Raw genomic sequence first — 15,045 nt, 5'->3', positions numbered from 1 at the left:
CCATTTCTACGTGATCTAACCTTGCTAAACAGTATACCATAAGGAACCTTGTCAACACCTTATTGTAGTCCATATTGACCACCACTCTGTCCTCATCAATCCTCTTGATTACTTTAAAAAAACTCCATAAAATTTGCGAGACATGACTTCCCATGCACAAAGCCATGTTGACTAACCCTATTCAGTCCTTGCCTTTCCAAACACATGTACATCCTGTTGCTCCTACTCCAACAACTTGCCCATCACTGATGTCAGACTCACTGGTCTATAGTTCCCTGGCTTATCCTTACCGCCCTTCTTAAACAGTAGCACCACATTAGCCAACCTCCAGTCTTCCAGCACTTCACCTGTGACTGTCGATGATTCAAATATCTCAGCAAGGGGCCCAGTAATCACTTTCCTAGCTTCCCACAGAGTTCTAGGGTAAACCACATCAACAAGGACAGAAACCCCCGGTCCTCATCTTCCACCCAACCAACCTCTGTCTAAGGCACCAAAGGAGCCTTCCACATCCATCAAAGTTTCACCTGCACTTCCACATGTCATTAACTGTATCTGTTGCTCCCGATGCGATCTCCTCTACATTGGGGAGGAAGAATGCCTATTCGCAGAGTGCTTCAGAGAACATCTCCAGGACATCTGCACCAATCAACCCATGGCCAAACATTTCACCTCCCCTCTCACTCTGCCCGAGGACATGCAGCTCCTGGGCCTCCTCCATCACCACTCAGCACCTGGAGGAAGAATGCCTCATCTTCCACCTCAGAACCCTTCAACCCCAGGGCATCAATGTGGACTTTATCAGTTTCCTCATTTCCCCTCCCCCCACCTTACCCCAGTTCCAAACTTCCAGCTCAGCATCAGCCTCATGACCCGTCCCATCTGTCCATCTTCCTTCCCACCTATCTGCTCCACCCTTCTCTCCATCCTATCACCATTATTCCCACCTCATCTACCTATTGTACTCTCAGTTACCTTCTCCCCAGCCCCAACATCCTCCCATCTATCTCTCTACATCGGAGGCTCCGAGCCTCATTCCTGATGAAGGGCTTTTGCCCAAAACGTCAATTTTCCTGCTCCTCTGATGCTGCTTGACCTGCTGTGCTTTTCCATCACCTCACGCTCAACTCTGATCTCCAGCATCTGCAGTACTCACTTGCACCTCATCAGGTCCTTGGAACCTTGATGCGTTTTAAGAGATCGAGCACCTCCTCCTCTGTAATATGGACATTTTTCAGTTGCTAAGGGTTTCATTTCCTGATCACTTTGCAGGAAACTATAAGGGTGTGGATGTTGAATCAGGATAGGATCGCTTTGATTGTGATGATTCGTAGAAATAGCTTTCAAGTGCTAATACTATTGGATCAATTTAAAACTAATCTGGAATGAAAGCTAGTGACTGCAACAGTGAGAAATTAACCCGTCAATTTCCATAAAGGCTGAAACATTTACTCATTGTCAGTTAATTATGACAAGTGCTTGAGTTGAAAAATGGAAAAGAATCACACCATTCAATTGCCAGGCAATGACCATCTCTAACAGAAGTTCAATTCACTTCACTTCCTATTGACATTCAGTGACATTAAAATAGTGAAATGATTTGGTAATGGCAAAAACACTATGTAACTGCAAGGTTGGTCATTATTAGCAAGAAACTAACCTGTGCCACCTATATAAATGCGACTGTCAGCAGAGAAAGTCAAAATTGAATTCTGAAAGGCAAACTGGCTCACTTCTTGACCTGCAGACTGACAGAATGTGTCCAGAAATACATCCCATTTGTCTGAATGAGGTAACTTTACCAATGAGCTCAACACCATCTATTGCAAAGCTAATTGTGCTTCACATCTCCCATGAATGATTTATACTCTCCATTACTTTAGTGCCAGGGCTGCAATTTCTACTATCTACAAGACAGGCTTTTGCAACATGCCAAGGCTTCTTTGGGAACCTTCACCAGCTGAAGGGACAAAGATTGCATGCAAACACTTATCTTCCATTTTTTTTCCAAATCACATCCATCCCAATTTAGACATGCATTTTCATTGTGTCATCATTTCTGGAATAAAATCCTGACATTCCTGACATAACACCATTGTAGGAGCACATGGGACCAATTTTCTTGCCTGGAGTGATTTATCATTTATTTTAAACAATCATTCAAAAAAAGTAAGTAAATCAAGTTTCAGAAAATGGATTTATTATTTCAAAAATATATTGAAACCACAACCGTTTATACAAAAAAATTAATATTACAAATTCTAATCACTGTACAGGAAATTACACGTTTTGCATCATTTGAAAAACCTCCAAAATTATGTAAAATATTTTCCCAGCTTGTTTCATACAATTCTCAAATTCAATGCAGATAACCAGCTGCAACACTTGCCTTTTCTAGGTTTCTTATAATTTATATATAAAATTAATCTCCTTGTACCTGACCCAAAATAAACTAATAACATTTTTCTTTTGCTTAGATGGTCTAAGTTCTGCATATCCAATCTGAGGCACACAGACATAGAAAACCTGAGGTGAACCATTGCAGGGTAAGATTCAAACTTCCTTGCCTTATAATTATTAACAGTAAAAAGACTGATCATAATGAAAGGGCAGTTTCATTAAATGAGCTTCTAGCATCTGGGAAGTTGTCTCAATTCATGACCCAGTCATGTAAGTTAATTCAAAACATTTTCCATTGATTAACCAACAGAAATACTTTAAGATAGCTCTTGGTACTTCAGCCTATCAAAAATATTTGCTGCAAGCAACCCTACAAGTAAGCCATATAAATAATATATACACATATTTACAGAAACTTTTTAATGCATGGTAAATTAGAAAAGACCAGTGATAGAATCCTTCACCAGTATATTGCTGTAAAAGGACTGCATTTTTAGTTACCTTCTAAAAAACGCTGTATTTGTACAACTCTCCCACACTTCAGCCACTCCAGCCTTAATGCCTTATAATGCCTTTTATAATCCCCTAACCTTGGCAGCAAAAAAAAATGATAGCTGTGTGATAGGAAACAGCTGCCAGAGTCATTTATAAAGCTGTTAAATTACCTTGCAGTGTTTAAACGCTGACTTTTAAATGCTATCAAGCAGTTTCATGCCTTCACTAAAAGGACAGCACTAATTCTTGAAACAGTCAACACAAAAGGCAACGACATATGGGAACTCTTGGTTTTACAGGCTACAGATGTGACTACCAGTGCGAGGGATTAATGATTGTTTTGCATGTTAAACTATTTCCTGATAGTTGCTTAGCAACTGTTCAACATTTCCATGTTTTGATCAGAAGACATTGGCCTTTGGTCTCGGAGTAACATTTTACATTTATCAAAGAAATATACAAAGATGTGAACAACTCCAGTGTAGGATGCAATCCACTATTTTGAAGGACGTGACTATGTTGGGGCTGATGTGAACTTGTATCAACATTTGTAGCCCAATTCTCAGCAAACCAAACTGTTTCATGTGGCAGACAAATATTAACTAATTTGAGATGAAAGGTATCATAGAACAATAGACAAGTGTTGGGCTTGGGGGAATGACCCTGAATTGCAAATAAAACACTCCCACTTTATGGAAACACCTTTGGTCTGAAACTACAATAGCACAACGGCACTCATGTTATTGTTAAACAATTTGTTGCTGGCACTAGATAGCTTGTAGAAGTTCTCAATATTTTCAACAAAAAGAAGAAAGAAAAGCTCTTTTTTAACATTCAGCAACTTGCAATCAGAAGGAAAAATGCATTGATGCACTGAATTGATGTAATGGATCAATACTTCACGCCTCCACCAGGTAAGCAGTAACTATATTAGAAGGGGTTCCATTGCCAGTTGTCACCTTTGGCAAAACAAAATCAAAGGAAGATGCCTCCTAACTGCCCCTCACTGCAGAACCCACATGTCGCCCACCACATTAGACCGGTCCATAGTGAAATCATTTGGCCACTGCCATTCCCATTCTCACTGTTAGGTAATTACAGAATAAAATAAAGTGTATATAAAGGGACAGCAAACACATCAATCCTCAGTGTCTGGCTGGACTCCGAGCATAGCGTGAAGTTCCTCTGCTGTGTATCCCAGCAGGTTGTGAAGGTCGCAGACGAAACGGTAGACATATCTTTTGCCACAGGTCTTATGGATGATGTTCTTGTCATAGTAATAGCGCAACCCCCTGCTCAATTTCTCATAGTTCATTTTGGGTTTGTTCTTGCGCTTGCCCCATCGCCGAGCAACCTGTGACCCAACAAGAAAGCAGGAAAAGGTGTTAGCACATTCAGCATCACTGCTGCAGCAAACCAGCAGATCACTTTCTAAAACTGCTGTGCTGGTGAACATAATAACTTGGTCAATAAGACTCAAAATTGGTATGAATTGGCATTAGATAATTTTGACTATGTACAGTTACTTTAAATTCTCTCCTCTTTCTGTACAGTATTTAATTCCTCTAGGCCTTTCTGCATGAACTGCATTCTGGGGCTGAGTGTGACCAATTTTCAGGCCCATGTCAATATTGCCCTTGTCCCAAACACTAGACTACCATTCCTTTCCAGTGGAGCTTCTCTTCAGTTGCTGCCTCCCCAAGATGACTCAACTAGGATCATAACTATTGGTACCAGGCATTACTGGATGAGGAATGAGGACACAAGCCTTCTATCTGAGGGCTACAAATATGAATCCTGGTGTGGTGCACATCCTGGTCATTCACACTATGACTCAAGAGATTCCAGAGTAGCCAACATGTGTTAATGTCTATTCAATTCTTATTCTAATATTCCCCTTAGAAGAATCCAACATGAATTCAATTCATAATATGAATTTAAGTGACATATTAAAGTTTCAAACTCCTTAATAATCATTAACTGTTTGTGCACTTTCAAATCAGATATTCAACCTTAAAATTATTAAATACAAGAAGCCAAGGATTTCACATTGCAAACTCTGCATAAACTGATTAGGTGGTAGCTTCTTTTGTCTGAAACTTTCACTTTCTCTGAAAATAGCTAGGGACTGTCTGCCAAATGTCCAGTATTTTGCTTTATGTCTTGAAAATGTGACTGTACCCACCCCCAACCCATATGCTGATAATTTAGGAGGTTCTTACTTCATCAGGGTCAGTTAGTTTAAACTCCCATCCGTCGCCGGTCCAGCTGATAAACGTCTGACAGGATTTATCTGTCAGTAACTCCAAAAGGAACTGCCAAAGTTGAATGGGTCCACTTCCTGCACAAACAAGTTTAAAGAAGGATGCAAATTAAAAATGGAAACACATTGTGGTGGTTGAAACTTTCACAACAATGCCTCAGCTCAGGATCTTGGAAACGGATTATTTTTGCCAAAGTTGTAGATCAGTCAATTCTTATTATCAGGCATAAAAACAACACTGCAAATATTCCCAGATTCTGTAACCTAACATGAAAAGTCAAGTGGTTTCTCAACCACTGGCATTTTATTCTGAAGTAAGATATTTTGAAAAATGATAGTACTTTTGTGAGAAATTGTCAGCCATTCATTGCTAATCATATAAATCAAAACAAGTGGAATGGCTGATCATGAACTGGGATTTTTTTACTCAATAGTAATCTATTGCAAAATACTGCCTTAAGTCTAGTTAATGAGTCAGCAATTGCAACCTAATTTGCAGATCGTTAAACATGCAAGACACAGGGCTTTCTTTTTGCCAGCTGGGATATCTGATTATGACTAAGTCACAAGCTCTGTGGGAAGACCTCAGCTGTCTCTGCTGAAAGATGATGCTGTTACGTATTTCTTCAGAAATCCCAGCAACATGTACTGTGGAACAGGTCAAAAGACTAGCAATTGGTTTTACTTCAGTCCTCGTCCCCTCACTTTCCACAAGCGCTTGCTCTGTAATTTTCATGGGAACTGGCAGCCCTCCACTTCTCATGGTTGTGAGTTGATGTACAGGTACTGTTTTCCTTTTCCAATTGGGAAAAATTCAAAGATCCGTAGATAGCACAATCAAGATCCACAATATTACCATCTTGATGGACAAGTCAGCAGATACATGCGTGCACCAGGATTTGCAAGTTCCCCTCCAAGCCACTCATCAGCCTGATTTGGAAATGTATCACAGTCAGTTCCCGGATCAAAATCTTTGAATTCCCTCTCTTGCCAGTTCAGGAAAGAAGCTTACCACCACCTGCTTAGGGGCAAGAAATACTGGCCCAGCCAGCAAAGCTCACATCCCAAAAGTGAATTAAAAAAACACAAAGAATCGCTTACCAGTGAATCCGGCCAACACTGCCGCTGGAATGACCGGTTTTCCTTGCTCCAATGGCTCTTTTCTCTCTTGGATGTAATCTTTGAAGGAGATATTTGGTTTGTTTGGACACAGAGGCTGGCTATATTCATCTTCAAAGCTATCCTGAGAGGGTACACGTTGCATGTCACACAAAGATGACTGACTGTTCCAGGATTTCAGCATCGCCCCTGTACTGTCAAAACTATCCATGCTTTCAAGAGATCCTGGCTTCCTGCTTTCAACTGATAAAAAGAAAGAGAAGTTTGGTAATGCACATAAAAAGGAAATTACAGAAGTATCTTCTTCCCATCTCCCTTTATAGAATTCTTCAGATTATTTGACATTGCCCTTTATTCCAATTCTGTAACTTTCTGTATTGCCTGTGAAACTATGGACAAGATTACAACTCACAAGCTCATTCATCTGGCATTAAAAATGAGGCCCGATACGTACACACCACACACTTACCATGATCGATTATGCCAACTTGCAGACTGTTCACTTGCTTTTGCTGCACGGGGTAGTAGGTCATATCCACCTTATCCAGGTGTGGGTTAGAAAGATTCGGGAAGCTTTGGTTCAAATTGAGAAAATCTTGATTGTTTGAATCCGATGAGATCTGACAAACTTCTGACAGGAAACTTCCAGTAAGATCAGAAAGTTGACCTCCACATTGGGTCTGATTGGAGCAGAACGCTGAAATATATTTCAAAACAAAGCAGCCAAATCAACTGGATTGTTATTTAAACTGTCACCTCCATTTGGTCTGAATGGGATAGAGTCAATAAGAACCAAAACTTCAACTATCACTTCAAATCTAAATATTTGCTACTGCAGTCATTATTTACTGGAATTATTTGATGCTCAATAGTGGCCATACCAACAGTTGGCCCCTATATGTCTCACACTCGATGCAGTTTTCATACCCTCCAGCTCCATTCTTCTTGCAAATGGCTGATTTGACCTTGCTGATGTACAATGAACTACTGCCTGAAAAGCTAGATTAACTCTGTATGCATAATGCCCATTAAATGTAGGAGTCAAAGTCAAACTAGAAAACTGATATTTTTCAAAGATAATGTGAATAAACTGCTGAACTTAACTTTCTCAGTGATTAAGCACAAATTATTCTGTTTAGTGTTAAAAAAAATCACATTTTTATTGAGTGAAGGATATCAATTTAAACCAAACCTAAACAAACCAGTCTAATCTGCATTCATCTTGGAGTTGTTCCTGACCAGACATGTTTCCAAACATTGACAAACAGAACTAACCTAACTAAATGTTTTGACAAGGGTAGGCTGTAACTCAGAACACAAAACCCAATATGCAAAAGAAAAGTAGTTATTATGAGTAATGTTATCTAACCTGACTGCTGAAATAAGAGCCAAGAGCTGGAAAAATTCCTCAAGCCACAACAATTAGATTCTTATTGATTTCAGAATGTGTCTATTAAGAGCAGGGCTGGAATTACATGGAGGTGACACAGGGGTTTTGGACAGAGGTTACAGAGCAAGCAACAGAACCATGGTGCTAGTTTTGATAAGGCAATTGCTGAATTCTGAGCCAAATCAGTCAAAGGTCATCGACTAAGCTGCTAGATCAGGACCCTGGGGCAGTAATTCCTGCTTGCCAGGAGCTGCATGCTCTTCGAAGACTCCAGATAATGGACCAATCCAGTACATAGGCTGTTAGGAGGGATTTCACAGTGAAGGCTGGCTCATCAACAAGGACAGAGAGGGGGCTCTTAGTCATTGAGTCCTATGGGAACAGACGTTTTGGTTCAACTCATCCATGCTGACCAAGTTTCCGCCCAAACTAAACTAGTCCCACTTGCTTGCGTTTGGCCCAGCCCCCCCTAGAACTTTCCTATTCATATGCCTATCTTTTAAATGTAGTAACTGTACCTTCATCTACCACTTCCTCTGACAGTTCACTCCACTTTTGAAATACCCTCTGTGAGAAGGTTGCTCCTCAGGTCCCTTTTAAATCTTTCTCCCCTCATCTTAAAATTATGCCCCCTAGTTTTGAACTCCCCCACCCCAGGGAAAAGACCTTTGCTATTCATCTTATCTATGCCCCTCATGATTTTATCAACCTCTATAAAGTCACACCTTAACTTCCTACACTCCAGTGTAAAATGTCCCAGCCCATCCTTATAACTCAAACCCTCTGTTCCCGGTAACATTCTGGCAAATATTTTCAGAATCCTATGCAACTTAATACTATGCTTAGTGTCCTATCACTTCTTGGTGCTCAGCCCATTGACCAAGCCCAGTCTAGTGAGACTGCTTGCTTGGCATTTCCCTACCATGTGGTCTTTTCTGTTTGATTAAAAGGTTGCCTAGCCACCAAACCCACATTTGAGGAGGGCATTATACCTCCCCAACTGCCAGGATAAGGCAAATTGGTTTTCAATATTCCTAGCAATCTCGTATTGTGAAAAGACAGACACTCAGAACGTGGGTGACTTTTTATAAAAGGCTTGTTGGCTTGCTGAACATTCCATGTTCATCTTGTTTTCATGGGGTGGCTGCAATGTCTTTTCTAAAATTAGTGACTCAGAGAATTGGGCTCCCCCCCGTGACCCCCAACCCCACCAGACCCCGGTCAATCAGTCGAATTTTCATCCATACTCCCTGATCAAATTACCCCATCCACAAACTGGGTTTTGTTTTCATTCATGCAACAGGCAGTTAAAGAAACCCATCCAGGAATTTTGGTGCAAGTTCAAATAAAACTGTATGGTGCTCCCTTGTTAATGGGATATCTTGACAGGGCTGTTTTAATACCATATACGTTGATGATATATGAAAATGCATCATCTATAGACGGGAACTTTATACCAAAAATCTATTTAAACAGTTGCAGAGAACAAAAACCTCAAATGACACTGTCACCAAATATTTTACAAATTTTCAGTAAGACAGCTGCAGTATCTTAGTAGTCAATACAATCAAAGGAGCTTAGATTACAAGATGCTCCCGGTGATTGTTGGATTTTCGCCAGCATTAGTAACCAAAACCTATAAGGTGGATTGAGGTTGTTCAGCACAATCAGACAGATAATGTCAGAATATATTATGATCAGTGAACTTGGAAAAGACATACCTAGGAAACTGTTATTATCCACCCAGCGAGAACTTGTATTGATGAGAGAGGAGGTTCCAAAATAGTTCAGTTGTGGTGCTTCCTGGCAATCTAAAATTCAGAAAGATAAAGAGGAAACCAGATTAATCTTTTTTGCTTGAAAAAAAAAGCAAAACTCCCCATTACTTCAAATACATAGAATGTAAAAGGTGGACTGGTTCCAGGCCTCTCCTTCATTACTTTAATAGTGTCTAACTGAAACATCTCTGAGAGGATCAGAGATCAGGAACTCCGCACAAAGTAAATCACATGCTCAACCAATGTCTGCAGTATACAATGGAATTGTGTACCGTTTGATCACACCAAAAGCTAAATCCAGAGTAAGAAGATATTAAACAAGCACTTTGGATTGACAATTACGTCCAGTATCAGAACCTTAAACTGTTCTGCATCAAGATAGCTCTCTGATGTCTGTGGTAGAAATCAGGAAATACTTGGTTATTTAGACTTCTTTTAAACTGAAAGCTTGTCCATTGGATGAGAGGTTCAAGTTTTTTTTTTGACACCCATACTCAAAAGTAAATGGCCATATTTAGTTTAAACATAGTTAAAGACTGGGACTGTCAGATGGGATTAAACTGAAATGCTATTCAGTGGATCATTCTTGCTTAAGTAGCACCAAAAAAAAAGTGAATTATTCCTCTCACATCTTCCCAAGTATTTTTATCAAATACAGCCATGAGTGAGTAGGTCTTAGAGCACTTGTGGTGCAGAGATTGTGTCCCTTCCTCTGGGCCAGATGTTCTGGATTCAAGTCCTGTCTGCTTTGGAGATGTGGCATAATGTGTCTGAACAGGTTATTTAAAATAACTAGCAATCGGCTCTCAATTTTATGGGCAAATCCTTTATATTCAATGGTCTGTGCATTCCCAAACTAATCTTTGTTTGTTGTCCTTAGTGTGCATATTAAAATTAATTATTTTCACTAGCAATAGGCTGATTACTATAAGAAGCAGAAGGTTTTATTGAGACGTTAGAAGTCTTGCAGGAATGGGAGATTGTTAAAACAGTAATGAGGGGTTTTTACTCTACATCAGCCTTGTGGCACGGGATTAGAAATTATTGTACAGACATTCTTTTATCCCTAATGGACAAAAAACAGCCTAAGCATCCAACACCAAAAAGATATGAAATCTCCCCAACAGCACAGCTATCAGACAAAATTACAGACACTCAAAATTTGATTGCTGGGGTCTGTTACTAAGTTTGCTGATCCCAACGAAGATGATTATGTAGGTTCTAAACTGGTCTCTGGGTTAGACAAGGGATCAAAGAAACAAATAGGTCAAACTGATATCCAGAGACAATAACTGGATGAACAAAAAAAACTTGTTACAAGTAATATAGGTCATACTGACGAGTACAGTTGTGATGGACTTTGCAAGTGAACAGACATGCCACATTAAGTGTGACAAATCACACCAGTGCCATTAGGTTGAGATATTGGTAGGCAACCGATGGTTAGAAAACAGCACAAAGGCCATAAAAGACATCTGAGGTAATTGTTAGACAGGAAAACTCAATAATTAATAAGTTGTAGAGACTAGTTGATGAGGCTATTCCCTGTAGCAAGGAATATCTCATTAATTAGGGCCACTTGTTTCATGCTTTTAAAGGAAATATTTCTCATGATTGTTATACCTTTCATTAGTTGCTCCAAGTGCTCCCAAAGAATGTCTCCAATGAAATCAGGTGCTAGCTCCAGAAAACGTTCCTTCCCAAGATCACAGAGGGCCCGACCGGTCATGTAGAACTTTTGGAAATTGACATTCTCTAGACTGAATTCATTCACAGCCCAGTGGAGCCACTGATTGACATGTTGCTCAGTCCAAACATGAGGGTCTTGAAAGAAATCAAAAATCAAGTTTAACTGCAAAACCTGTATCAAAATCAGACTTAGACATGCTGATATTTATTATACTGTTTCCCAAAGATAAATGCTTGGGTCATTTGTGCTCTGATCAAAGCTCGTGTCAGAGTGATTGAATGAAAACATATGGTTCTAAATATGTATAATGTATGTGGTTACCCTTATATGAAATAGAAGGACTTTATATCCAAAAGAAATAAAAATGATCTGCATCTAAGATCATTCTTCAAAATTTTCCTGAAAGTGGTGAGTCATGCCACCAAGCGGTATGGCCATTCAGGCAGCAGCCCCCTCAGGTAAATAAAAATCACCCAACTACCCATTACTCATGGGTGAGTATTATTGAATCCTGGACTCACCCAGCAACAAAACACTTTGCAGTTGATATCACCATGCAACTACTAAGAATGGAATTTTAATGTTTATGGCCCATGGTGTGTATATCTTGACGTTTGACGCCATTTGCAGAAATTGTTTAGTCTATATTGAATTTGGATTGCCTTGTCCAATAACAAATACTTTCCATTTACTGTAATCACAACCCCTTAACAGTGGACAAGAATAAGAATTCCTTTGTGAGCAATTTTTGGAGAGGAAAGTTAGAAACAAACAAGTATGTTGACTGTTTTCAGGTTGGTTACCTTTTGGGATGCTGAGACGACGTCTTTCTTTAACAAAGCCACTAAAGCTTTCCTTCAGGGCCTGGCTCATGACTGCTTTGCTGCCAGGGGTTAGGAGTGGAACCTCATTAGCTCCAACATCTGCAGACGAGAGGAACAACAAAGTGAGAAATAATTCTTCCACCAGGAGTACATTTTCCTTCAGAGTTTCCTATTTAAACTTGTTCTTTAATAAATCTTCAAAGACAAATTTTGCAACTGTGACAATTGTAAGTAGTGTTCTATGAATTTCCAGTGCCATATCCCAATACCCAATTATTCAGTTTAACTGACATACTGGATAGTCAGTTAGTCCTCAAATAAAACTTCACAAATATTAATGCAGACAATTAAAATAGATCGAATTCTATAAAATGCAAATGAGTTTTAAAAATGTTTTAGAATACTTTGATTATATTGAAAATTAATGAGGTTTTGGGAAAATATTGGGTATAGATGTTATCTCTGCAAATTTATTGTATTCGAGTGTGATTTTGAGAGCTGATATGCATAAAACATTCCTTATTGTTCAGTAACCAAACATTAATAGATTTTTCACTGTTCTAAAGAGGCATATTCAGCTCAAAACATGAACTCGATTTTTCTGCACAGAGCGGAATATTTCTAGCATTTTCTTTATATTCCAGATTTCCAGAAATCAATGCTATTTGCTTTAAACCATAACTAATTCTGGGAAAGCAGTATTAACTTGGAAGGTGTTTCATCAGTCAGAAGGGAAGGAAATTGACAGAAACTCTAGTGAACATGTTTTGAGTTGTAAAAACAGATGGGATTGATGAAATATTAACCTAGCCAATGCCTTATAACAACCTGTTGTTGCTCACAGAATGGGACAAAACTACATTACAAATAGGATTTCAAATATGACTTAGAAAGCAGTCAAAAAACAAAACTGAAGATGTTAAAGCAAACATTTTCATTGTAAATGACTTTCTCCTGAAGCATTAGCTTATAACAGGATACAGCTCACTATATTTTGTTTATCCAACATTACCCAAGTGCTCATTTGTACTGAAGCCCCATTTTACTCAGAACCACTGTCCTGGAGCTAATTACACGGAGATTGGAGCATGAATTGTGTGGATAAGATCATAAGATATAGGAGCAGAAATAGGCCATTTAGATCACTGAGTTGGCTCCACCATTCCTCAACTCCATTTTCCTGCCTTTTCCTCACAACCTTGATTCTCTTACTGATTAACAATCAGTCTGTCTATCTTGGCCTGGAATATACTTAATATTCCAGTCTCAACAGTCCTCTGCAGCGAGGAATTTCACAGATTCAACAATCACTGAAAGAAATTCTCCATTCATCGATATCTTAAATGTGCAACCTGTTATTCTGAGATTATGCTCACTCGTCCGAGACCCTCCCACAAATGGAAACAACCTCTTCACATCTACTCTATCAAACCTCCTGATAATTTGTCAGATAAGGGATGTAATCCTCTCACTAAATCACTTTCAAGTTCCTGCAATATTATCTTCAAAAAGAGATGGGAACCAAAATATCAGTGTTATGTGCAAAATTCTAGCAATGACAAATTTTACATTTAAGCATGGATGTGTCTCAGTTAATTAAGCATTTACCAAATAAAAAGGAGGACATGCCAGTTGGAACCTCCTGCACGCTCTGTTCTTCATCTAAATGCGACAATAATCCATTGAGTCCAATAGCTTCATGCATGTCAAATGCTGCCTGGCGCTGAAACGAAAAATAACCAAGACTTGTATAAAAACGAGCAATGATTATGGTCATAACCAGATAACTCTTATCTCCCCCAGAAGTGGATGGTGTTGATAAATCAAAAATTTAACACAGGGAATTAGCACTGTTTTTAACACAGGGAATTAGAGATGGGATCATATGCCATCTTGATTTGAACACAGATAACAGTTCCTTCAATGTTAGTATGGTCAAAATTCCAAGATTATGGGAATCACTGGAATGCAGTATTACGTCATTATGAAATACTAACACCATAAGCACTGTCCCTCATTTGAAGGTGGAAAAGTAATGACAGATGGATATAAAGGTGGTCTTATTCTCGCAGTCACATGCCAACAACAAATAGAAGTGAACATTTCTGATGTCAGGAGTTTGAAGGGAGAGTGGATAGTTCACCAGACTCTTTTGTCACAATTCACAGATAACCTCAACTTGAGGCTCAGTTACTTATGGTTCAATTCAGTTGTGTAGAATATAACTGTCCAAATAATATAGTGTGTCAATACTGAAACTCATTAGCCTTGAGATACTCATACAACACTTCCCGATGTTGAAAAACAATTGTAGGATGTATGGCAAGAAGAAAAATTCACTGCTCATTCATTCTACTTACTTCTGTATATCTAATCCAATTTAACCTGTTTCACAATATTTCTACCACTTAAGAAAAATCTATGAAGGTACAGTAGAGTTGCCAATCTAGTGAACTTACATTTAATATTGGTCTCATTGAGGTAAAGGAAAGTAGTGCTGGAAAGAGAACACCTTCCATACCATCAAGCACTTCCAATTCAGGTTAAAACCAGCAGAGATGTAAAGTTCTTTCAACTTTATCCAATTGTGTAGCTCAGTTGACAAAAAGCATTTGGTATTCACATTTTATCATCCTAGACATTTTATCATCCTGTGTTCTCTCAAAAAACATCATCACCTCTCATCAATTAGCCAAGATTAAGGATTGTTTTGATATTATACCCCCTCTAAGATCTGGTTTTGCACTGCGTAAGCTTATTTTACACATAAATTTAAACAAATTTAAAAATCACACAGCACCAGGTTATAGTCCAACAGGTTTAATTGGAAACTGTGTCTTACAATCTATTCCACAACCACCTGATGAAGGAGCAGCGCTCCTAAAGGTAGTTTTTCCAATTAGACCTGTTGGACTATAACCTGGTGTTGTGTGATTTTTAACTTTGTATACCCCAGTCCTACATCAGCATCTCCAAATCAAATTTAAAACAAGACATTATAAAGTTGAAATCTCTGCCCATTATTAAGAGTTGGATTTGAATCAGGTCCTTTAACAGGAATGAAAATACAATGACAGGGAAATAAA

The 15,045-nt window shown here is 38.9% G+C and overlaps 1 protein-coding gene across 2 annotated transcripts; it reads right to left on the bottom strand.

Annotated features, from left to right (window-relative positions):
- Positions 1–2,178: 2,178 nt before the first annotated feature.
- On the bottom strand, positions 2,179–14,451 carry ets2 (v-ets avian erythroblastosis virus E26 oncogene homolog 2). 2 transcript variants are annotated; one of them, XM_043701328.1, is made up of 9 exons: positions 14,419–14,451; positions 13,568–13,682; positions 11,939–12,058; positions 11,069–11,269; positions 9,389–9,478; positions 6,747–6,974; positions 6,260–6,520; positions 5,118–5,236; positions 2,179–4,249 (listed from the first exon to the last, which is right to left on the bottom strand). In XM_043701328.1, exons 1-9 carry the CDS (start codon positions 14,434–14,436, stop codon positions 4,034–4,036), a joined length of 1,368 nt encoding a protein of 455 aa, XP_043557263.1. In that variant the 5' UTR covers positions 14,437–14,451; the 3' UTR covers positions 2,179–4,033. The 2 variants fall into 2 exon arrangements, with proteins under 2 accessions (XP_043557263.1, XP_043557264.1); XM_043701329.1 differs by lacking the exon at positions 14,419–14,451 and having other exon boundaries at positions 13,568–13,890.
- Between the last annotated feature and the right edge of the window lie 594 nt (positions 14,452–15,045).

The sequence above is a fragment of the Chiloscyllium plagiosum genome, chromosome 12, assembly GCF_004010195.1.
Source record: "Chiloscyllium plagiosum isolate BGI_BamShark_2017 chromosome 12, ASM401019v2, whole genome shotgun sequence".
NCBI lineage: Eukaryota > Metazoa > Chordata > Chondrichthyes > Orectolobiformes > Hemiscylliidae > Chiloscyllium > Chiloscyllium plagiosum.
Note: the sequence above shows the minus strand (reverse complement) of the source record. Positions and strands in the feature narration are given on the sequence as shown.